The sequence below is a fragment of the Sprattus sprattus genome (genome assembly GCF_963457725.1).
Source record: "Sprattus sprattus genome assembly, chromosome: 20".
Lineage (NCBI taxonomy): Eukaryota > Metazoa > Chordata > Actinopteri > Clupeiformes > Clupeidae > Sprattus > Sprattus sprattus.
In genome coordinates, this window is record NC_137918.1 from 16808534 (window position 1) to 16832155 (window position 23622).

Below are 23622 nucleotides of genomic sequence, written 5' to 3' on the forward strand. Positions count from 1 at the left end.
TAACTTTTGCATTTCATGCACTGGTATTTCCTTCAGGAAATGCATTTTCTAGTTGTATTTAATTTAAATACCAACATTCCCCTTTCAGATTCCCCTTTTAAGAATAATGAGTCATGTTTTGGGTGTAAATGCCTCTGTAGTAAATCATGGGTGCTATTTTGTGTGATAGACACGTCCGTCAGGAGAGACCTCCATCACCTGCACCCACTTGTGTGTCCATGAAGAGTGACCAGTCCCATGAACGCCGCATCAACTTCCAGAATGAAGATGGTACAACTGCATCAAGGCAAGTCCAAGAAACAGCCTCATGTCAATGAAGGGTTAGTTAGCAAGTGAAAAAATATTTGATAAATAACATACAATATTTCTATAAATACTTTGTAATTGTATTTAATATAAATACCAACATTTTCGAATATTGTTAGTATTTTGATTTAGTCTCTGCTGAGATGTTTGGTATAGCCTATGTCATGGGGTGCTTGGTGTTGGGCAAGGATTGGGTGTCTAAGCTCCGCCTTTTTTGGAGATGTACCTTTAGGTACAGGGAACAGGTGGTGGGTTTGAATCAGCTTGCGGAGGTAGAGGGACACAGTTTTTTAACCGTGGTCGTGGTAAACCCCCGGGTAAACCTCTGGGTAAACTATTAGAATAATTATTGAAACTTTAACTTCACCCGCATGTTTTGAACACCTGTCTACCCTCGTCAAATTGGATCCAAGCTAGTCGCGTCGGATGCCGCGACATTCCCCTTCCAGCCTTCCCTTTTTAAGAATAGTCAGTCAGATTTGGGCGTAAATGCCTCTGTAGTAAATCATGGGTGCTATTTTGTGTGATAGACACGTCCGTCAGGAGAGACCTCCATCACCTGCACCCACTTGTGTGTCCATGAAGAGTGACCAGTCCCATGAACGCCGCATCAACTTCCAGAATGAAGATGGTACAATTGCATCAAGGCAAGTCCATGAAACAGACTCATGTCAAGGAAGGGTTAGTTATCAAGTGAAAAAATATTTGATAAAAAACATACAATATTTCTATAAATACTTTGTAATTGTATTTAATATAAATACCAACATTCTCTGTTGAAGCCATTTCTGCTGTTTGTAATTTCTTTGTGATATTTAAGTTGTTTGGTCATTTCTGGTATTTTCGAATATTGTTCGTATTTTGATCTAGTCTCTGCTGAGATGTTTGGTGTAGCCTGTGTCATTGGGTGCTTGGTGTTGGGCAAGGATTGGGTGTCTAAGCTCCGCCTTTTTTGGAGATGTACCTTTAGGTACAGGGAACAGGTGGTGGGTTTGAATCAGCTTGCCGAGGTAGAGGGACACAGTTTTTTAACCGTGGTCGTGGTAAACCCCCGGGTAAACCTCTGGGTAAACTAATAGAATAATTATTGAAACTTTAACTTCACCCGCATGTTTTGAACACCTGTCTAGCCTTGTCAAATTGGATCCAAGCTAGTTGCGTCGGATGCCGCGACATTCCCCTTCCAGCCTTCCCTTTTTAAGAATAGTCAGTCATGTTTTGGGTGTAAATGCCTCTGTAGTAAATCATGGGTGCTATTTTGTGTGATAGACACGTCCGTCAGGAGAGACCTCCATCACCTGCACCCACTTGTGTGTCCATGAAGAGTGACCAGTCCCATGAACGCCGCATCAACTTCCAGAATGAAGATGGTACAACTGCATCAAGGCAAGTCCATGAAACAGACTCATGTCAAGGAAGGGTTAATTATCAAGTGAAAAAATATTTGATAAAAAACACACAATATTTCTATAAATACTTTGTAATTGTATTTAATATAAATACCAACATTCTCTGTTGAAGCCATTTCTGCGGTTTGTAATTTCTTTGTGATATTTTAGTTGTTTGGTCATTTCTGGTATTTTCGAATATTGTTAGTATTTTGATCTAGTCTCTGCTGAAATGTTTGGTGTAGCCTGTGTCACGGGGTGTTGGAGTTGGGCAAGGATTGGGTGTCTAAGCTCCGCCTTTTTGGAGATGTTCCTTTAGGTACAAGAAACTGGTGGTGGGTTTGAATCAGCTGGCGGAGGTAGAGGGACACAGTTTTTTGAACGTGGTCGTGGTAAACCCTACGTTACTAATATAATAAATATTGAAACTTTAACTTCACCCGCATGTTTTGAACACCTGTCTACCCTCGCCAAACTGGATCCAAGCTAGTCGGGTCGGATGCCGCGACATTCCCCCTTCCAGCCTTCCCTTTTTAAGAATAGTCAGTCATGTTTTGGGTGTAAATGCCTCTGTAATAAATCATGGCTGCTATTTTGTGTGATAGACACGTCCGTCAGGAGAGACCTCCATCACCTGCGCCCACTTGTGTGTCCATGAAGAGTGACCAGTCCCATGAACGCCGCATCAACTTCCAGAATGAAGATGGTACAACTGCATCAAGGCAAGTCCAAGAAACAGTCTCATGTAAAGGGTATGCTAGGAAGGGTGTGTTAGGAAATCAACAAATTGTTTATTTAGAGGGTTACAACCAGATATTTGGTCAAAAATCAAAGAGTGTCTATAAATACCTTGTAATTGTATTTAGTTTAAATACCAACATTCCCCTTCCAGCCTCCCATTTTTAAGAATAGTCAGTCAGATTTGGGTATAAATGCCTCTGTAGTAAATCATGGGTGCTATTTTGTGCAATAGACACGTCCGTCAGGAGAGACCTCCATCACCTGCGCCCACTTGTGTGTCCATGAAGAGTGACCAGTCAATGATTGACCCCATCAACTTCCAGAATGAAGATGGTTCAAATGCATCAAGACAAGTCCATGAAACAGACTCATTTCAAAGGTATGTTAGTAAGTCAACAAATAGTGAATTTAGAGTGTCACAACCAGGAGTGACCCCTTCAGAGATGCATCTGGATTATTTCTGAAATAATAACATTTTTGAGGTATGGTTTTGGAATAAGCACATGTTTAATTTTCATAAGCAACTCAGTCTTTTCGCTAGGTTTCTGATAGAGGCTCAAAACCCTGTGGAAATATAAGACCAGCTTTTACAGCAGAGTTGTCACAAACTGGAGACTTGAAACAAGAAAGAGGATGCAAACGCTCAAGGCGTGTTTTACTTAAATAAATCAAAGTTCCACAATGGGTAAACAAGGCAAAGTTCACAGGACTGGAGAACACAGTACGTCTTGCTGATCACAAACAATTACACACAAATACAAAGGAAAAGTCTAAGGCTTACAAAGTCTGGATCAACATTGTTGCCAAATACATCGCCAAAGTACATCAGTTAGCAAGCTGCCTGGTTTTATTCAGGGTCATCTGTCATTTTGTTGATGTTTAAAGGTTAGCTCCATATTTCCTCACTTTGATTTTCCAACCCCAGAAGCCAAATGGAGGAATGCAAACCAGATGCTGTCAGTGACCAGTTCACGCAGAGTCAACATGGGGATCTGAAGCACATATTCCAGGTTTGATACAGACATGTAATGCAGTGCTGCTATGGAGTATGTTCATATTTAGTAATTTACACCACCATTAAAACGTATGGAATTACTCACTAATGTACTCATTTTTGAAAGAAAATAACATTTTACAATTCAAATAACCAAAGATTGACCATAAATAGAACATGGCTAATCATTAAGCTTGTTATGGCGTGTTTGACAGGTTATGTTGTCTTGGTTAATCTAAGTTTTCATAACAATAATGTTATGGTTAAGACAGTGTCATGTCAGTCTTATGCCCACTCCTTCACATAAAGTGCTATGGGTTGTTCTGAGAAAATAAAGTTATTACATGTAAGAAATTGGCAGGATACTGAATATATTTTCCGAAGATTAGATATTCCCAAGGTGCAACACACCCTTAACAGAACAGTACACACTGGTGGTGACCAGGAGATAAAGAGGCACACGCATACACACACAAACACACACACACACACACACAGTAGCGTTAACCAGGAGATAAAGAGAGTGTCACAGACGTCAGGACTCAGAAGTAGAATATGACAGAGTTGATTGGAAACAAGCCAGTAACAAGAGAAATAGGGGAATAAACAACCAAAACATCCTCGGGGAGCAACTTCTCCCAACCATCCAGGAACAGTTTGGTGCTGAACAATGCCTTTTCCAGCATGATGGAGCACCTTGCCATAAGGCAAAAGTGATATCTAAGTCGCTCGGGGAACAAAACATTTATATTTTGGGTCCATGGCCAGGTAACTCCCCAGACCTTAATCCTATTGAGAACCTGTGGTCAATCCTCAAGAGGCGGGTGGACAAACAAATCAGTCAGGATGTGGCCCAGAAGTTAATTTACAGCATGCCTTGGTGGATTACAGAGGTCTTGAAAAAGAAGGGTCAACACTGCAAATATTGACTCTTTTTCATTCACTTAATTGAATTGTCAATAAAGGCCTTTGACACTTACTTTGACAAAAATATTTAAAGACACTGAAGTAGCAAACTTTCTGAAAATGTATATTTGTGTCATTCTCAAAACGTTTTGCCACGACTGTAGATTTAGTATCCTCTATAAACAAATAGGGAGATAGTTTCAGGCAGCAGTGGAAGTTGAGGTGCGTAGTTTTTAGTTCACAGCAATGGAGAAAACTGCACACAACAGCCAGCGATGGTTACAGTGCCTTGTGAATCAATTGCACTCTCCTTGCTCTTGGGAATAGGACCTGACTGCCATAGATGACAGAGAAGCATTATCACCCAGAGCTTTAGAGAAGGATCAGTACTTTAGGACAAGAAGATACATTTCATGCTCAACAAATACATTTAAGGGATAAAGTGGGCTGTTGTGAGTTAATATTCAATATTTTTGACAGACAAGCGTTTAGATAATGGTGTATGCATTGATCCTATGGAAAAATTCACTGAGCTGTCATAGGCTCAACCGTCCGTCCCATGTAAGGAGGGCTCAGTCCTATTTTCCATTTCTTTGTTCATTTTTAATGTCCTGCAACATTGTTAACATATGGTCATGGGTTACATAAGCTTCCACTGTCTTTCTAAATGTTCTACACTGGTCATAAAGTAGTCTTTAATCTCATTACTCTCTCCCAGGGTCCATCTGACAACTGTAGTTTACATCTCCATACTGAGAATCATTATGTAATAGAACATTGCTTTGTACTTAGTACATATACCAGGTTTAGGGTTAAGGTAAATTAAAGTAGTCTATCAGTGCTCTGTTATGCACTACAGAGTTTTACTAGATATTTGTGCTTTAGGTGTTAGAGGAGAAGATCATCACCTTTGTGAAGAATGAGCTGAAGAGATTCAAGAGGATGCTGAGTCCAGATTACCGAGATAACTTTGAGAGTACAGAGGAGGATGAGAGTGAAGCCAGAGAAGCGGCTCTGAAGATGGCACTGCACTTCCTTAGGATTATGAAGTTGAAAGATCTCGCTGACAAACTGCAAGAAAGTTAGAATTCTTCCATTATTTACATTTAGTAAAGTATAGAACTAAAATAAGGAAAACATCAAAGAGCTATTGTTTGTCCTCAATGTCAGTGGCTTGTAAAACATTATTATGTTTTATTTTGTTTTTTGAAATAGATGAGCTGGACATTGGATGTCAGACTGAGCTAAAGAGAAATCTCAAGAACAAGTACCAAAGTGTTTTCGAAGGAATACCCAAACAAGGAAGCTCTGCTCTTCTTGAAAAGATCTACACAGAGGTCTACATCACAGAAGGAGGAAATGGAAAAGTAAATGAAGAACATGAAGTCAGACAGATTGAGTCAACATCCAAGAGACCAGCTGGACAGGAGACATCAATCAGATGCAGTGACATCTTTAAACCCTTACCTGGCCAAGAAAAAACAATCAGAAGTGTTGTCACAAAAGGAGTTGCTGGCATTGGTAAAACTGTCTCAGTTCAGAAGTTTATCCTGGACTGGGCAGAGGGAAAAGAAAACCAGGATATCCACTTCATATTCCCACTGCTTTTTAGGGAGCTCAACCTCATGAGAGAAAAACAGCTCTCTTTGATGGATCTCCTCCACCACTTTTTCACAGAATTAAAGCAGTCAACATTTCTCAGCCAAGGGAGGTACAAAGTGTTGTTCATCTGTGATGGTCTGGATGAATGTCGATTCCAACTCGACTTTCCGAAAAATGAAAGTTTGACGGATGTGACAGAGGTCACCTCATTGGACGTACTCCTGACAAATGTCATCAAGGGTAATCTGCTCCCCTCTGCTTTACTTTGGATTACTTCTCGACCAGCAGCAGCCAATCAAATCCCACCTGAGTGTGTTGACCGGGTCACAGAGGTACAAGGGTTCAATGACCCACAGAAGGATGAGTACTTCGGGAAGAGGATCAGTGATCAGAATCTTGCCAGCAAAGTCATCTCACACATCAAATTATCCAGGAGCCTCCACATAATGTGCCACATACCAGTGTTCTGCTGGATTGCTGCTACTGTTCTTGGGGTGATTCTTGGCTCTTCAGGAGGTGGACAGATTCCAAAGACTTTGACAGAGATGTATACCTATTTCCTTATCTTCCAAACCAAACAGAGGAGCCTAAAGTTTGAAAATGTGCATGACCTTGATCCACAGTGGAACCAGAAAGTTATCCTTGGTCTTGGAAAATTGGCATATGAACAGTTAGAGAAGGGTAATCTGATTTTCTATGAAGAAGACCTAAAAGAGTGTGGCATTGATGTCAGAGAGGCAGCAGTATGCTCTGGCATCTGCTCCCAGATCTTTCGAGAAGAATCAGGGCTTTATCAAGGAAAGGTGTTCTGCTTCGTGCATTTAAGTGTCCAGGAGTATCTTGCAGCTTTGTATGTGATTTTGATGATGACAATTGAAAGGAAAGACATAATATCCAGACACCAAACTCCTGGAACATTAATTAAGCATCGGGATTGGACAGGGAGTCGGTGGTCTCCTGTAATAAAGACATCCATGACCACCTTACACAGGAGTGCTGTGGACAAAGCTTTGGAGCATGAAGATGGACACTTTGACCTATTCCTCCGTTTCCTTCTTGGCCTCTCTTTGGAGTCTAACCAGACTCTCCTGCATGGCCTACTACAGAGAGGACGAAATAAGATCGACAATGAAGAAACAATCAGTTACATTAAGGAAAAGATCAGGGAGGTTCATTCATCAGAAAGGGTCATCAACCTCTTTCACTGTCTGCATGAACTTAATGATCACTCCTTAGTGGAAGAGGTCCAGAGCTTCCTGAGTGCTGGGACACTTTCTGAAGTTGAACTCTCACCTGCCCAGTGGTCAGCTCTAGTGTTTGTTCAGCTGACATCAGAACAGAAGCTGGATGTGTTTGACTTGAAGAAGTACATCAGATCTGATGAAGCTTTCCTCAGGCTTCAGCCAGTAGTGGAGGAATCTCAGAAGGCTCAGTAAGTATGGTGGCAGTGTGTATTTTCAGAAAGGAAGGGGTTAAAGACACTATCTGGGTTTCCATCCAAATTTACTGTAATCAGTCCATATCCCTCGTCCGGGATATTTTTTTTTTTGGTAGGGTATGTTTACATTTGATTTAAATTAAACCTTTTTTTACTCTACATTCCTTTTACTTACATGATATTATTGCTGAGGTCTTCAGAATATATAATCAGATTTTCTATTTGTTTTTAGTTAAGGGAAATGTACAAAAACATCAAGGCATGTAAGACAACTTAGAAAAGTCTAAAAGGCATTAGACTGTAGAGGGTTTTAAATGCACATTTTGACCATTCATATAATTAACCCTGAATGGAAACACGTAAAACATTTAATAACGTTCTATTTGCTAGAGGGGGTTGGATTTACTCGACGTTCTGGTATAATGTGAATACGTTTTAATGAAATATGTTCATTCGCATGAATTTGCATTTGTTGCAATTTATTAACGTTTTCCTGTTGAAGTTGCCCTGACAACCTTATGTTGTGAGCCCACAGCGGCTTTCAACTCCTTCCTTAATTAGGAGAGTGTCCATTTTTGACTTGCATAATAGAGATGATGAAAGTGCACTGATTCACATTTTGTTTAGCCACATTTTCATGAATATGCATAAAATATGCAAATTAGTTAGATGGAAACCCAGCCTCTGATATGCGAAAAACATTTTGTCTGATTTTTTTTAATAGTTTAGAAGCACAACACTAATATGCAGACTGCAGCAATATCCTGTTTCATTGAGCTCATAGTCGCTGGTGGCTGTTTTCCCCTTAAGGCTCAATAGCTGTGGGCTCACTGAAAGGAGCTGTACAGCACTGGCATGTATCCTCAGCAAACCATCTTCAAAACTGAAAAATGTGGATCTCGGTGACAACAGTATTGGAGATATTGGAGTCCAGGAACTCTGTAGTGGACTGGAGAACCCAAACAGTGCACTGGAGACACTCAGGTAAGACATTTTGATTCTTCATTATTCCCTAAGAATTAGTTCTGTGGGGTCATTTGAACTGTTTAACTTCTTGATCAAATATCCCCATGGTTACAGACAGACAGGCAGTATTTCTTATAGACTTTTTCAAATTTTCATGTAAAGTTCCAGACACACATAGACTTGAAGATCCGTCCTTTCAATGATAAAAGCTCACTGAACAAACTTTAAAAGTTGTCACAGTTTACAAAACTAATATCAAGTGCATTTTGGAACAAACGCTCAGATGGAAATTCAATGTTTAGAGTGTCATAAAATCACAATGTCACAAACTGTTTCATGGACAATCTGGCTGACTAGGTCAGGGGTTCTCAAACTTTAGGGCAGAACATATTCCGAGGACCCCCCTCATAATCGCATCCCAAATAAAACCATATAGGCTTAAAGCTATTTGTAATGTTATATGCTTTTGGACTCTTTTACTAATAAAATCATACAGTACTAATATCACAAGAGTTTAGATAGTCATTTTATTACATTTGCCATTACTTGACAGTATGTATGATAGATTTGTAAATGATCTTTTTGTAAATTGTGCTGAGAAGCTAAATATTGTTTACCTTACATAAAACATATTGATGGACATCATTTTTTTTTAATCAAAACAGATTGTAGGGTTTTCCAATAAAACTCAGATTGTAGGGTTTTCCAACGGAGATGATTCTGAAGATTTATTTTTAACAAAGACATTAACAAACATGAAATATTTACCTAATGTTATCAAAAACGTGAATCCCCGACGGACACTCCATACAAATCTCTTAACAAAAAATATATAATTACAGTGCATGAAATGCCCTGTATTGTTATTCCTAGGCTTCTTCTTCTTCTTCTTCTTCTTCTTCTTCTTATTACAGTGCATGAAATGCCCTGTATTGTTATTCCTAGGCTTCTTCTTCTTATTCTTGTTACCTTTTTCTGCGATTAATTCAGCCCGAACCGCTTAACGTAGAAACTTCATTCAAACTTTGTCGCGTAGGTCTTGTAAAGGACACTTATGCTATGTATTTTTCACTTTTCTAAACTTTATACTTTTTAAGTTATTAAAGAAAAACGAATCTAAATTTTCCCATTGACTTACATTGGGCCATTATGACATCATAATAGGGTAATTAAACTGGCTTGCACCTGTGCTTCACTGACACCTGCAGCAAGCCTCCAAGGGTCCTCTTCTCTCTGTACCTCTCCATTCAACTGTATAACAAGGAATATTAATAGACACCTTCCATACTCTACTTTTTTTTCTCTCTATCACTCTCACTCTACTTTCTCTCACACTCCATCTCTCTGCTTCACTCTTTTTTTCTCCTTCTGTCAATATTTTCACTCTTTACTGTCTTTATCCAGAGCCACTCTTGTTCACTCTTCTTTCCTTACTTTGTTTCTTCCTCTCTTCTTTCCTTCTTTCTACTCTTCTTTACTTTCTTCTTTCCTTCTTCCACTCTTCTTTCCTTTCTTCTTCCCTTCTTCCACTCTTCTTACCTTTTTCTTTTCTTCTTTCTTTTCTTCTTATCTTCTTCGGCTCTTCTTCCCTTCTTCCACTCTTCTTCCCTTCTTCCACTCTTCTTTCCTTCTTCCACTCTTCTTTCCTTCTTCCACTCTAATTTCCTTTCTTCACTCTTCTTTCCTTTCTTCTTCCCTTCTTCCACTCTTCTTTCTTTCTTCCACTTTTCTTTCCTTTCTTCACTCTTCTTTCCTTTCTTCTTTCCGTCTTCAACTCTTATTTCCTTCTTTTACTGTTCTTTCCTTTCTTCCTTCCTTCTTTCACTTTTCTTTTATTAGTTCTTTCTTAACTTTTGCATTTCATGCACTGGTATTTCCTTCAGGAAATGCATTTTCTAGTTCTTGTTACCTTTTTCTGCGATTAATTCAGCCCGAACCGCTTAACGTAGAAACTTCATTCAAACTTTGTCGCGTAGGTCTTGTAAACGACACTTATGCTATGTATTTTTCACTTTTCTAAACTTTATACTTTTAAAGATATTAAATAAAAACGAATCGAAATTTTCCCATTGACTTACATTGGGCCATTATGACGTCATAATAGGGTCTTTAAACTGGCTTGCACCTGTGCTTTACTGACAGCTGCGCCAAATAGCCAACTGTCCGTTGGCACTTTACAATTGAAGTCTCATTCTGGCTGTGCTGCTGCCTCTTGCTGGAGTCCAAACAGGTACGTTTTAAATCAACCTTTAATTAAATTAAAATGATGCGCGAATTTTATTCTGAGTTGTGTTGTGCAGTAGGCCTATGTTGTACGTCGTTTAATGGAGAAAGCGACCTAGACATTTACACAAAGCTTTTCAGTCATTAGAGAAAGCTAGCATCAGTCAGGCAACCTATTCAAACAGGACAGGCATGTTATCTTCTGACTGTTGGTATTGTGTTAAAGTAACACAATGCAACAATTATACGTCATGATTAGGGTTAGGATAATCAGTTTAACCTAAAAATAACAGCTTGAAAATTGGGGCGCTACAATGGCTCTTAATATGGAGAATTGCATCCGCGCCATTGCTATGCAGGGTCTATAGGCACATAACTTCGTTTTGTAGTTTTGCCGCCCAACTTTCCACTGTCTGCTGAACTAGTAAGCTTATTTGCCATCTTGCTTTGTCTTGTGTTGCACTTGCTTGACTGTGTAAGGACAGTTGTTGAATAACTAGTTTGTAATAATGTCAAAGTCAGCACATTTCAAGAGATTTCGTCAGTTTTAGCTGATAGCATATAGCTAGCGTATAGCTATTGATCCGTTGTGCTGCTTTAATTCGTGTTTGCCAGCTTGTTACAGATACAAAAAAGACATTATGGTATTAATGCTAACTCAAAATTGTGGTTGCAACATTAGCTGACATTTTATGCCATCTTTCAGAAGTGTAGTGTTACTACACAGTGGTAGTCATGCTCCGTCTCTGCTCCAGGTAGCAGGTGAGCAGGCTGGTTTAGTAGGGACAGAGAGAGAGCGGGGCCAGCGACAGGTTGCTGCTCGGTTCTGCCTGCCCCACCAGTGGCAGCTGCTGATCTTTCAAAGAGGGGGAGCTCATTTTTTGCGTACATCATACAAATATTAGCATTGTCTGCCATCGTGTGTAGTTTGTTACCTGGCTAGTTCACACTTACGACCAGTGGCGATTTCTTTAAAGCTTGGCTTCCCCTAATAGGTGGTGGGCCGAGGTGCGATTTCGTGCATTTTAACGTTCCCTGGATATGGAGAAGCCATGTTTTTGTAAATATGTTCTACGTTTGTATTCACGTTTAGACAAAAATTGTTGCCACTTGCAGTTATTGCTTATTAAGTCGTTATCGATAACTTTATTCCCGAGGCAAATGGAGAGGGCAGCTACACTTTGGGTCCGATAATCGTGACGTTTTGTCGTTGTTATCCAATCGCGTTCTTGGAATTGCTCCAGTGAAGTTAATGATCAGTCCAACAACACTGTTTACATCTTTGTCCATGTAGTGTGAATTGTGGAATATATGGGTCATTTTTAGACGTTTTTGATTCAGTTTTCAAATCGAGGTGATAGCGGCTTTTTCTTGTTAAACAAAGGGTATTGTAATCTTAAAAACAAAAAGACATTGCTCTGTGGGGAGCCTTTTCATAATGTTGTCAGACACTGATAATGATATGAGCCTGTCAGTGACACAAAAAGCACCTCCAGTGGATATACCTTCACAGTGAGCAATCGTAATCGTAGCAATCATTTTGGATATTGAAAAGGACAGCTGCCTGCATGTTTACTCTACTTCTTATATGTCAATTACATCTTGTAATGTTTCATGCAACTCTTGTTTCAGACATCTGACATCACTGCACATAGACAAACTGCAGCTTTAAAGGGCCTTCCCTTGTATCTCCGTGAGAGTCAGGAGAAGCTCTTCAGGAACTGTGAGTGGCTATGAATAGAAATTGTAAATATGTTATTATACTGTATTTATAGTGCTGTATTTAACGTTGTCTTCAACCATAACCTCTCTGTCCTCCTGGTTCCCTAACCATGTCCAGAGTGTCTTCTGTAGTTTCACTGTCCTGCCCTTGACTTGATGTAGCCTAATTGATGTCATATGATGTGTGTATGAGGGTTACATTTTTGATTGTGGTGTATGGGATGGAAATAGTTAATATGTCAAACTCATAATTAATTATATTTGGAAAAAAAATGTTTATACAATATTTTGAGTTATTTTAGATTAAGAGCTTATTCTGATTCACAGTATTTTAATTACTAATGTCTTGCAATTCATGTTTTGGTGTTTTCTGTCTGTCAACACAAGGACACTGACCCAGAAGAGGGACAGACGAAAGGCCTCATTGTGGGTATCCTCACTGTGTTGGAGGATGATAGCAGAGCAGTCTCTAAAAGTGTCAGGAATGTTGCTCTTGTGTTGGAAGAAGAGATTGTCCTCCAAGATCTCCCTTACCTGCCAACTGCATTTGCCTACCTTGTTGGACTGATCTATACATTAAACCTTAGTTACCCAAAGGATTTGAAATACACCTTTGAAACTGTCCAAAAGGTCATAATGGAACTGGGGTCGGACCTCTCTGCAACGGTCAGATCCCTAAAAAACAAACTTCTTCAGTGAAGTAAAGTGTTGGATCTGGAATTGTTCCCTTCTGTCCATCCAACACCATGTTAATTAATCAACTGTTGTGTATTCTCGATCTCCCACTTTACATTTACTTGGATCTGGAATTGTTCCCTTCTGTCCATCCAACTCCATGTTAATTAATCAACTGTTGTGTATCTCGATCTCCCACTTTACATTTATTTTGCATCTTATTTTGTTTAGTTTTTTCTGAAACATTTTTTTTTTTGGTTGGTTTTTCTGAAACATGTTACATGGTCTCGATAGTTTGCATTTACTTGCCCCTTTTGGAAGGGATTTGATACAGTATAAATAAAACAAATGTTTTGAATGTATATGTTGCGTCTGTAATTATCTATACATTTGATTAGAAGTTCCTGGTTATAAATTATAAAGTTGAGTTACATTATAAACTATTGCAGTGTGCGATTTTAAATTCCTCTTAAATTATTCTGCTATACTAACTAAACCCATTTAAAGTGAATTCTGTATAAGAACTCATTACAATGTAAAATTATAAATTACTACAATTTACAGGACAGTTAGCTGAAGTGAGGATTAAAAGTTATTACAACGTTAAATAATAAGTTAGTACAATTTAGGGGAGAGTTAGCAGAAGTAAGGATTAAAAGTTATTACAATGTTAAATAATAAGTAAGTACAATTTAGGGGAGAGTTAGCACAAGTAAGGATTAAATGTTATTACAATGTTAAATAATAAGTAAGTACAACTTAGGGGAGAGTTAGCACAAGTAAGGATTAAATGTTATTACAATGTAAAATTCTGAGTTAGTAGAACTTACTCTTGAGTTGACCAAAATCAGAATTCAGAGTTGAGCAAACTCAAAAGCAAAACTTAAAATTTTACTGAAGTTTGTTGCCTTAAAATTTTACTGAAGTTTGTTGCCTTAAAATTTTGAGTTCACCCAATTTTTTTTTTTTTTTTTTACAGTGATAGGAACATTAAGACACCTTCCATTCTCTACTTTTTTTCTCTCCATCTCTCCATCTTTCTCTCTATCCCTCTCAGTCTACTTTCTCTCACACTCAATCTCTCTTCTTCACTCCATTTTTATCTCCTTTTTTCAATATTTTCACTCTTTTTCTCTTTCACTCTTCTTTCCTTCTTCCACTCTTCTTTCCTTCTTTCACTTTTCTTTCCTTCACTCTCCTTTCTTCTTTCCTTCTTTCACTCTTCTTTCCTTTTCTTCTTTCCTTCAACTATTATTTCCTTCTTTCACTCTTCTTTCCTTTCTTCACTCTTCTTTCTTTTCTTCTTCCACTCCTCTTTCCTTTCTTCACTCTTCTTTCTTTTCTTCTTTCCTTCTTTCACTCTTCTTTCCTTCATCCTCTCTTCTCTCCTTTCTTCACTCTTCTTTCCTTTCTTCTTTCCTTCTTTCACTCTTCTTTCTTTTCTTCTTCCTTTCCTAACTTTTGCATTTCATGCACTGGTATTTCCTTCAGGAAATGCATTTTCTAGTTAATATATATCATTTTGACGATGAACAGGGCTACGTTCTTGCAGCCAAATTGAAAGCTAGATCAATGTCTTAAACGAGAATATATGCAATAGGGCCAGCTGATATGCCTTTGGCTAACCTATCTTTTTAAAATAGGGCCTTCTGCAGCGATAAATACGACCCGTACTGGTGGAAGATTAAATGCATCACTTGCAGATTATGCCAGTTAACAATACTAGCGTGAAAAATCCGCTTTAGGAACGTTAACCACACTGCATTATGGTCATTGTAATACGCATTGTCAAAATTCTGTGATGGGTAAAATTGCTTGTCGCTAAACTAGGCTAAGGCTACTCATGTTAGGCTGTATATGGGTGACCTTGGGGGTTCAGGGTGTCTGTTTGAGAGGTGCTTAGCCATATTTGCGTGTTACCTCCCTTTGCCTGAATGACTTGTAAACCTTTGGAAGACAGACTTTTTCGTGGACCCCCAGGAAACGCATCGTGGACCGCCAGGGGTCCGCGGATCCCAGTTTGAGAACCTCTGGACTAGGTTTTCTCCTAACGTGGGTTGTTACTAAAACGAAAATTCTTAATTTCAGTAAATTAACAATGGGACCTTGTGTCACGTCTTCACTGAACCCTGCTCCGACCAAGCCTCCCCTTTTTTATCTTTTAACTCACACACCTCCGCTACAGCCTCAGTCACATTCAAACTCCAAGCTGTACTTCATTCACAATAAGTACTGATCAAACACACCTTCATTTTGTATAATAATATTACCCTTTTCTCCCTACAGCCTTGGAGACTGCAGTATTACAGAAGTGGGCTTCAGTTGTCTTGCATCAGCACTGAGATCAAACCCCTCACACATGAGAGAGCTGCGGATGTGGGGGAGTAAAGCAGGAGACTCAGGAGTGAAGCATCTTTCTTCTCTTCTGGAGGATCCCAACTGTAAACTGGGGACACTAGAGTGAGTATCACAAGACCAAATACTGAGTTGCTATCAGTGAATTAGACAGTGATAGTGACTTATCATGCTCTTCACATGTAAAGGGTCACTATTAATCAACCAGTAAACACGTCTTATCACTCTACTTTCCCATCTTTATTACACACACACACACAAACACTTTCACACACACCCACACACACAAACACACAAACACAAACCTATACACACACACATGCACACTTACACCAAAAGACACATGCACACTAACACACACACACACACACCGAAACACACACTTACATGTACACTAGCATACACAGACAAACACACTTACACACATACAAACACACTTACACACACACACACACACACACACACATACCAGCGTTTCCGTTGTCCGGTAATTACCGGACTTTGTCAGAAAAAAAAATGAAATGACCGAAAATATTACATCTCACCGGTCAAAATGTCTGATTGGAATTTCTTAAAAATCCCGTCCGCCAAACACAATCTGAATTTGACAACAATTCTAATATTAAGACCTATAAAGCAAACGTGCACTGCCCTTATTATGTTTTAAAGCAGTCGTTCTCAAAGTGTGGTCCGCCAGTGCTCCATAATGGTCCGCGACGGCCAAAAGCAAATTATTGCGACATTTCTAACATACAACTCAGAACGAAGAGAACAGCTGCATTCAAACAGCGTTTTTTTCTCCCGCTGCGGAGACAACAAGATGATAACTATATTCTGTGTTGTGTGACGTTGGATAATGACAGCTCTTAATTCCGAAAGTATGTCTCCTAGTGGGCTAGCCTGTTGGTACTGAATTACTGCGGTTGGTATGCGCATCGTTGTGTTTTGTGATACATTGGCCTGTCTGAGTGTGTGATGGAAGTATGAGGCTGTGAGCGAAATAAAGTTTGTAACATAACCAAGTAATGCATGGAGCAGGTTTCCAGATGCTTTGCCTTGGGCATTGTCATATCTATAACCAGCCTACCGGTAGGCTACGTAAAAAAAGAAGAGCCACCCGTGAAATGCATGTGCCGCTAACAATTGTCTGGCACCAGGTCTGTGTAGGCATGTTGTTCCGGGGATTTTCTATTTAGTTAGATGGTCCGCGAGTTTTTTTTAATTGGCTAAGTGGTCCTTGGTCTGAACAAGTTTGAGAAATACTGTTTTAAAGGAACAGGCTATTCTGACGTTTGAAAGTTATCAAACAACACGCATATGCTGCATTTTAAATAAAGCGCAAACCGTCGGTTGCAAACAAGGAGCGAACTGAGTGAGAATGATCAAACATGGCCAAGCAGACAAGCCTTAAAAGCTTTTTTCAGAGGCTAAACGCAACTGATGAGGGTAACCATCTGACGGGGATGAACCTGTAATACCTGCAGTGTTGCGTCTGAATGTGATTCATTTCATTCTACTGTCTATGCCCGTGCGTGAGAGCGTAGAGGCCAAGAGCGGTATTGCAGACTATTACGCCCGGCTCGTGGGGCAGTAGCATAAAACGGTTGAGACAGGAAAACGTGTATCTTCTAGGGGTTTAGGGGTCTTCTAAGTCTAGGGGTTTTGTCTATGCGTGGATGCGTGTGGATGCGTCAAAAGGTGTGTGTGTGTTTGAATGGCGGAAGCTGAGAGGGTTCTTCCATTGGCTGTGACAGTCTTAAAGTATCCACATCAGGCGCCAGGTGTGGATATTCAGTGCTGATTAGAAGTTGGTAGATCCTTAGCCTGCTGCCTCCACCTGGCCAGGATGAGGACTGCAGGCAAGGTGCGCAAGGGCACAGGGGGTCGTAACACAGACAGATAGAGATTTTGAAAAATTATAGCTCGCAACATATTGAATAAATAACTGAACAAGTTCATTTTTTGGAGCTATAAACTAAGTTCAAAATTTTTAATTATAAACTATGAACTGAACTAGTTCATGTAGAAAGTGAACTTTCCAAACGCTAAATACCTGAAGCCCCGGATGTTCGAACAGCTTCACCAGAGAAAAGGCCGAAATGTCAGGCGTTTATGTCAGAAAGGTGTGACAAGTTCCCTTGGCTAAGGTGCGAGGTAATTGATGGTAACAGTAAAATGTTATGTAAGCACTGTGAAAAGGCAGGACGACGCAACGGATTCACAAGAGGGTCGAATAATCTTAGAATCTCTGCTGTCATTAAACATAGTCAGAGCAGTGACCATGTTGCAGCGCTCAATTTAACGCCACAGCAGGTTGCGATTAACGGACACTTATTGACGCGTATCAGACATTTATGTTTTTTTTCCATTGTAAACTTAGGTAAATAAACAAGTTTCATTCTAAACTACCTCATTGTGTAATTCTTTAAGCTACGCATGCCATCAGTTTCTTCAATAGGCTAATTTATAAGCAGAAATAGATTTTTGACCGGCTTATCATTAAAATGTCCGGAAAATGAAAACTCTGGCGGTCATTTTGACCGGCAACATTTTTCTCTAGCGGAACCTCTGATACAGACATGCACAAACACACACTTAGTATATATAAAAACTTACAAACACACACGCACACACAATATATACTGTATATATTTATATGTATTTATTTTATTCTCATCCCATTTTTTGTCTAAAAAGATATTCATTTTATATTAATTTCCTCTCTACAGCCTGTCAAACTGCAGTGTTACAGAAGAGAGCTTCAGTTATCTTGCATCAGCACTGATATCAAACCCCTCACACATGAGAGAGCTGTGGCTGGATGGGAGTAAAGCAGGAGACTCAGGAGTGAAGCATCTTTCTTCTCTTCTGGAGGATCCCAACTGTAAACTGGAGAAACTAAGGTGAGTATCAGGAGACCAAATACTGAGTTGCTATCAGTGAATTAGACAGTGACAGGGACTTATCATGCTCTTCACATGTAAAGGGTCACTATTAATCCACCGGTAAACATGTCATATCACTCTACTTTTCAATCTTTACAACACAATCCAAACAATCACTTTCACACACACCAAACACACAAAAGTATAGACACACACGTACACACTTACACAAACAGACACATGCACACAATGTGCATATGTCTGTTTGTGTAAGTGTGTACGTGTGTGTCTATACGTTTGTGTTTGTGTGTGCGTGTGTGTGTGAAAGTGATTGTTTGGATTGAGTTGTAAAGATTGAAAAGTGAAAAGTATATGTATGTATATGTATATACTGTATTTATATATTATAGCTGTGAAAAATAAAGTGTTAACGTGTTATGATTAATTTACAGGATTAATGCTTTATATTTTTAAACTAATTTAACGCATGTGCTGAATGAGCTTCCAATAAACCCACAATTGACCGTTCGCGAAACTCCTCCCTAGAACGGCTCTCGTCCAATCCTACCTGAGCAACCTCTACTAAGAGAAGAGGGTCAGACAACCTTGAGGTCTGATGAGCATGGTGAAACAGTGTTCATACATACAGGACTTGTAGAGCTGACACAAGGTACCCTGAGATTTTAGAGCACACGTTGTTTTTTTCCGCATTTCTAAAGCCAAAACAATGGAGGAAAGGAGCCGGCTGTGGATTAAACAGTGTGGGAGACCCCACTCCCAACTCAATGTATCAAAGATCAACAAACACACATGTCTGCTCCAAAGTAAATTAAGCTTCTTGAGCTTGCCAGGTAGTGAACTATGCTATCTAGCTAACTATCTAGTTGAGAGAACACCCCCAAACAGTTATGGTTCATGTAAACTAGTATTATAACGACTACAAATTGTTAGACTAGTTCAGTTCAGGTTACATTACAAAGGGAGGGGGGGAGGGACACACCCTTTAGGTGAGAGGGGGGGGGGGTACAGTGAGGGGTTCACCTATGGGGGGATGGGGTGATCCCAAGTTACAAAGGGTTCTAGCAGGAAGAGGGGGAAGAGGGGGTCACATGTCATTTGCATTTAGACCTTAGTGAGAGACAGACAGAGAACACATCCAAAGTGAACAGGATAGCAGTATTTCCAGTTCTATCAATCCCCTATTTGAGCATATATATGCTCACACAATAACAAACATTCAACAGCCAATCAGAGCAGGAACCATCAATATATGTTGAAGATAGATAGTGGTACACATTAACAGTAGAATAGCTATTTTGCAGTTCCATCACACCCAGAGCCCATATGCAGAGTCCTTCTGCCATGTAGGTCAGTCTTCTGGGTTGGTAGTCTCTACCATGGCAAGAAGTGCTGAATCAGGAACACCAAGCCCGTGGATGGCCAGTTGAAGTGTTCAGGTGTCCATTGTGGTAACAGGGTTGTCAATTGTCCTTTTGTTTAGGCTGAGTGTGTGGATCTCTGAGGAGAGCTGGACAGTCCATGACCTCAGCCGGAGCCCAAAAATGCCCGGGACACAGGGAGGTGTTAGATAAGGTGGGGTGATGGCTGCAGATGGGCAGGGGAGGGGTAATCTTCTCCTCGGAATTGAAGTGAATTGGGTGATCTCAGGGTCCTGAAATTCTTGGCTTCGGGTACTTATCAAGTCTCACATGAGAAACCAACAATAGCATGAGATGTTTGGAGAACATTCTAGCATTTGCATTTGTGTTTGGTAAAAAGGAAATGCGAGACTACTTAACGAGTGAAGGCACACGGCATGGTAAAATAAAATGGAAGGTTGGACCAAACTAAATAGCACAAGACTTTGACAAAATAAAATAAAAGGAAATACAGGAAACAAAATAGCACAAGACTTTGACAAAATAAAATAAAAAGGAATACGGGTGGGACAAACTAAAGACAACATAAAATAGTGCAGATAAGTCACAACAAGCCTTCAAATCCCCTATATGATAGCTTAGAAGCTATCACCTTTGAAAAGTAAATACAAGTTAAAGCAAGGCATTGTCAGACTTAAATCATACCAGACAATAAACAAAACAGTCAAAAGTCATATACCAGACAATAAACAAAGCAGTCAAAAGCCATATAAACAAAACAGTCAAAAGTGGTCAAAAGTATGTAATGCTATATTCTCACTCAGTCAGTGAGTGGCATTGAGTCGTGTAAGTCCATTCATTCATCGGCTTGCCAGCCCACACACACACGCACGCGCAGTTGTTCAATCAGGACACGCGTTGACTGACTCGCGGGGAAACAAAGACAAAGGAAGTTAATAACCTGGTTGCAATATGTATGCATCACACAACACAGAGAGTTAGCAGATGTCTGCCTCCTTAACATTCACTGGCGTGATTTGACTTTCAGACAGCAACAGATCACTTGAACAGCGAGCTCATTTGTTTTTATTTAAAAGGGGCATTCCAACCTATTGTGGGCCCAGCTAATGTGTCTATACATTTACGTATGTTTTTCCGAAAAGGCATCTCATTCCCATGTACCTTAAACATACACAGCAAGGATGAAGGCTTTGTTAAAGGACTTCACTCCTGCTTACTGGCAAAAGTTTGATACATTTAGACAATGGGCCAGATAGTGCTATTTGAGTATGCGCAGTCGCTGCTGATGGTCAAAGTTGCCCTTTTAACAACAAAAGACAACACAGATTGATGCACCTAGGCTTACACAATGAACATGAAACATGGGACAGACAAACATATAGCACGCTGAAACAAACCAACTGAAACCGACTCGTCCTGGTCCTTAAAATGAATAGTATAAGTCAATTGTAGCGAACGGGACTTTTTTTTTCTATGTGCAGAGTTGTAAATAGAGCTCTCTTAAAAACACATCCGAACAGGTCCACCTAGCTACCCCCACAAGAGCACCCCGATGGTAGACTTACAAGCTTGGACCACCGACGTGTGATTCTCTCAGACCCAACGTTAGTCTACAACGTTGGTATCCCGAGACTTTATATAAATGTTATATAATTTAACCAGCCTTTTATCCTTTAGGACTAGGCGTCCATCCCTTACATAATTCGCCATAGTGCCGGATATTAGTGCCTAAGAGATACCATGACCAATTGACCAATCTAGTAACAGACAGCAAGTACAATAAAAGCCTTTCTCGCAGACCGTAAGCTTTCTCTACTGTCCCAACTCTTAAACAGTTCTGCACATAGAATGAGCGTTATTCGCTCGCTTAACCGTCTCGTTCGCAGTGTTTGAAGCGTTGGCTCGTATTCTTTTGCTGTTTTTTAGAGTTAATACTCCCGGCATTTCGAAGGACCATCTGTTAGAATATTAACAAGCACGCTAAAGTTGAAGAAGGGACCGGAGGACGAATCATGTTTCTGGAGGTTTAATTCAGTGTGGAGGCCCCTCTCAGCTGCTGCTTCGAGAAAGGCCTAACTTGAGTGCAGAAATGTGTTGGCATTTATACAGTTCAGGTTACATTACAAAGGGAGGGGGGGAGGGCCACACCCTTTAGGTGAGAGGGGGGGGGGGGGGGTACAGTGAGGGGTTCACCTATGGGGGGATGGGGTGATCCCAAGTTACAAAGGGTTCTAGCAGGAAGAGGGGGAAGAGGGGGTCACATGTCATTTGCATTTAGACCTTAGTGAGAGTGCATTTAGACCTTAGTGAGAGACAGAGAACACATCCAAAGTGAACAGGATAGCAGTATTTCCAGTTCTATCAAATTATATAACTAGTCTCTCCAACAAATGTGTTAATGTTAAAATAAAATGTTACTGTCAAAATGTTAATGTTACCGTCTGTAAGGTTGTACACTTAGCTATCCCAGCTAGCTAGCGATAGGAAACGCCTTCAAGTTGCAAGGAGCTTAATACACTGTATCAATCTTGAACAAAACATCCCAAAAGGCCATTTTGAACTTTTTTTATTTTAATATTTGTAGCATATTTTGAACGGGAAACCTGCTCCTGGGTATCCCAAGGTATGTGTGGTGTAGTGAAGCTTCAGAATATAACGACAAGCAGGATGATATTAATACTCTTTACTGAGAACTGTCAGCAGTATGAAAGTGCGTGACTAGTAGCATTGAGGTTCACTCTTCTTCTGCTCTATGTATGTATATTAGCTAGCATTGATTGCGGAAAAGTGCCTCCTAGTGGTAGCACAATCTAGAACAGTATTACAGAACACAACAGTATGCATAAGGCACAACCTGAGAGCCATAACCGGTGATTTGATTCAAAGCCATATCATTAAGGATCATCATTTTAGATGTATTACAGTTTTTATCCATTGCTTTGGGCAATTTCACGAAACCGAAATTACATTCTCAAAGCTCTTGGTGCATTTGGCAAAATAGCCTATATGGTTCAGCACGACATACAGTAGATCACCTTCAAAAGGTCATATCTCACCCAAAACAGTTAAGTCAAGCTTGAAAACCAAATAATTTTCTCATAAAAATAGTCAGTGCCCCCAAAATGAAAAGTTCCTTCCCGAAAATAAAAGGACATTCTCCAAGCTTTATCGTTTTCAGGCATTTAGCGAATCATGGGTCAACTTCATCTAATGCTCACATCTTCTTTGCACAGCAAGAGTCTTCCCTGGCAAATGGGTTAACCATTTCTCATTGCTTTCACGCAAATTTCTTTGAGTTTCAACACACTTTTCAAAACAGTTTAAACACTTCTCAGAGAAAGACACAAAACCTAATTGAATAACCATGTCAACACATTGAAGACACTTAGTAGCAGCCAATTGAAACTTCCCTCTCAATTCTAAATATAGTCAGCACCTGTGTAAACTCTCTGTGCACAACAAATCAAGTTGTTCTCAACCTATAAAAGAGGTCAATAGATTGAAGTTGAAAGAAACCATGGATCAAGGACGAGGACGAGGACGGGGACAAGGACAAGGACAAGGACAAGGACAAGGACAAGGACAAGGACAAGGAAGAGGTCGTGGTCGTGGTCGTGGTCGTGGTCGAGGTAGAGGGGCCCCTGTCAGAAGACATGTTTCTAGACGATGCTCAAATGAAATTAGGGCAACCATAATTGACCATGTCGTCAATCATGGTCTTTCAATGAGAGAGGCTGGGGAAAGAGTTCAGCCAAACCTGAGCCGCCATACTGTGGCATCCATTGTGCGTACATTCCGCAATGAAAATAGGTCACTTTGCCTGTCTTTACAGTCAATTTACTGAACTGTGTTTCACTGTATTTCCACTCTTGGCAACAACCATTTATATACTTTTGTAAAGTGTGTTGCCACAATACAATGCAGTACTGTACTACATGTCAAATAAATCTACAATAGAGTTACTGACTTTCAAAATACACAGTAGAATTCCAGTGGTGGATAGAGTACTGAAAATTGGTAC

At 39.9% G+C, this 23622-nt stretch overlaps 1 protein-coding gene across 1 annotated transcript; it reads left to right on the forward strand.

Annotated features, from left to right (window-relative positions):
* Window positions 1-218: 218 nt before the first annotated feature.
* LOC308381607 (NLR family CARD domain-containing protein 3-like) lies at window positions 219-7373 on the forward strand (the record flags this gene model as incomplete). Its single annotated transcript, XM_080859197.1, has 9 exons — window positions 219-286; window positions 837-953; window positions 1576-1692; window positions 2014-2086; window positions 2355-2416; window positions 2668-2814; window positions 3361-3445; window positions 5221-5416; window positions 5551-7373. The coding sequence occupies 9 exons, from the start codon at window positions 219-221 to the stop codon at window positions 7371-7373; spliced, it is 2688 nt and encodes an 895-aa protein (XP_080715323.1).
* Between the last annotated feature and the right edge of the window lie 16249 nt (window positions 7374-23622).